The 2,364-nt window shown below is 43.3% G+C and overlaps 1 protein-coding gene across 1 annotated transcript; it reads left to right on the top strand.

The window, feature by feature from the left end:
- Positions 1–1,639: 1,639 nt before the first annotated feature.
- On the top strand, positions 1,640–2,356 carry LOC112966561 (olfactory receptor 6F1-like; the record flags this gene model as incomplete). Its single annotated transcript, XM_026066806.1, has 1 exon — positions 1,640–2,356. A coding segment is annotated over exon 1 (717 nt), but the record flags the coding sequence as incomplete, so codon positions are not given.
- Between the last annotated feature and the right edge of the window lie 8 nt (positions 2,357–2,364).

The raw sequence follows: 2,364 nt of genomic DNA, 5'->3' as shown, positions 1-2,364 counted from the left end.
GATATTGCTGGAGGTGACTGGGCTTGAGCTTTTGCTCACTTACAGCCAGCAGTTTAATTTCAGCAAATCTTCCAGATGAACCCAGTACAGATGTTCCCCTATGCCAGATGAGAGGCAGAGGKCAAGACAGGGCATTTGGGATCTAGGATTAACCTCAGCCCCAAGTTAAAATGCCAATGCAATCATGGAGGATTGCCCACTACTGCGCTTCCCATTTTACTCCCTGTGTGAGAGCCACCTGCTATGCTCTGAGACGGGGTCAGGGTGACAACATAGTTTGTGGAGAACCTGTTTCACTGCGTAAAACCCATCATCCATCATTTTTGAAGCATCCTATTTGTGGAGTCATCTGCTCCTTTCCTTTATATGTCTAAAACCAAATGCAAAGGTGGAGGGACAAATGTCAGTATTTATTGCCTGTGTTTTCCTTTGGCTTCCTTCTATTGGATGTGTTCTTTGCTCTGAAAAAGAAATTAGCTACTAAATAAATGAAGAGATTTGAGACTGAAATAGGGAGTTTCACCTACTTCATTGGAGGTGTCTGTGAGCAGCTGGAGTCTGTACTCCTTTTCCCTTGGCTCCCTATATAGTCAATGGAAACAGAGAGCTCTTAGAGGTTGGGTCCTCCCCCACTATAATCAGCATGTGAAAGAAGTGTTACCAATCTCTTGCAGACACTCTTCTCTCTCTCTGCACTGACAAGATGGGAGTAAGCTAACTTGTTCAAACTGAAGCGCCCAACTTTTAGACACTTAAAATACAACCCTGCTTAGTGTTTTCTTTGTTCCAGGTGCTTCCTATTTCAAATAATCTAAAGGACAGCCTTTACGTTTTTAGGATGAGATGATTCCYCCCTCCCTTAAAGGGAAAGCAAGGCACTTACGTCAGGATATTTGATAACAATGGAAAGTGGCAACTGTTTGGCAATAACTATTTTGGTGCACAGTGGTGTCAGATGAGACTGTATGACACACCCACTTCCAATGACTGAAGGGAACCCTAATGAATTTCACTATTTAGATTATTGAAGAAGGCAAGCTATACTTGTTCCCTATTTCCTCCCCTTCTCTGGAGAAACAGGGAGGAGGAAGATGTGGAAGAAGTCAGGGGATTACAAAAGAGATACTCGATATTGGCTTGTTTTGAAACCAACAGCCTCCCAGATGTTCTGAATCAAAAAAGGCAAGTACTGAAAAGTAGAAGGAATAACTTTCAAAATGCATATATAAAGGGATGGTCTGGCATCTGCAGATAATAATAAGCATTTTTGCTGGGAGATTAGTTTGGCTTTTGAAACACAGATGTGATGGATGTTTGCAATAGGTTGAAGAGAACTGGGAATTTCCCAGGCATGGCATGAAATAGTTCATAACCTCTTTACAATACTGTGCTCTTGAGAAAGATTTCTTTGTGAGAGTTTGGAAAAGGTAGAAAGAAGACAGTAAAATCTCTGAGGACTGTAAATGTTAAGCAGAGAAATCAGGGTGCGATGAATGGTTGAGAGGAATATACCGTCTGTGTTAACACAGGATGCAGGCAAGGAGCAAAGAAGGAAGGATATACCCCCCTGTCCAGGCTGTGAAGTTCTCACACTTGTTTCTTCATGCACCGCTCTCAGAAGGATGTACTGAAATTGGGCATGGGGCCAGGAAATGAATCTGTAGTTGCTGAGTTCATCCTAGAGGGTTTCTCAGGGCTTGATCAAAGACTACAGCTGTTTCTCTCCCTGCTCCTTCTACTCATATACCTGACAACAGTGATGGGGAACACAACAATCATTTTCCTCGTGTGTGTGGATCACCACCTGCAAACCCCCATGTACTTTTTCATCAGCAAKCTGGCATTCCTGGAAATCTGGTTTACATCCTCCACAACTATCAAATTGTTGATGATTCTGAGCTCTGGTAGGAGAACAATCTCATTAAGCAGCTGCTTTGCCCAATCCTATTTTTATTTTTCCCTGGGTGTTACAGAGTTTGTTCTCCTTGTCGTCATGTCCTTTGACCGCTACGTTGCCATCTGCCAACCTTTGCATTATGCTGCTATCATGAAGCGGCAGCTCTGCACCCGCCTGGTTGTTGCTGCTTGGGTCATAAGCTTCACACTCCTGAGTTACCGCCTGGTCTTCCTCTCAAAGCTGACTTTCTGTGGCCCCAACAAGATCCATCATTTTTTTTGTGACAACTCCCCCTTATTCAAAYTGTCCTGCTCTGATGCCAGCCTTGTTTGGAAATTAGACTCTGTTTTTCTATTGTTTGTATTGCTGGGTTCCTTATGTTTAGTCCTGGTGTCCTACATGTGCATCTTCCACTGTATTCTGCACATGCCATCAGCATCTGGGAGGAAGAAAGCTTTTGCTACATG

This window comes from Apteryx rowi, unplaced genomic scaffold, assembly GCF_003343035.1.
Source record: "Apteryx rowi isolate R43461 unplaced genomic scaffold, aptRow1 scaffold_2482, whole genome shotgun sequence".
Lineage (NCBI taxonomy): Eukaryota > Metazoa > Chordata > Aves > Apterygiformes > Apterygidae > Apteryx > Apteryx rowi.
This window is presented reverse-complemented; position numbering and strand designations above follow the sequence as displayed.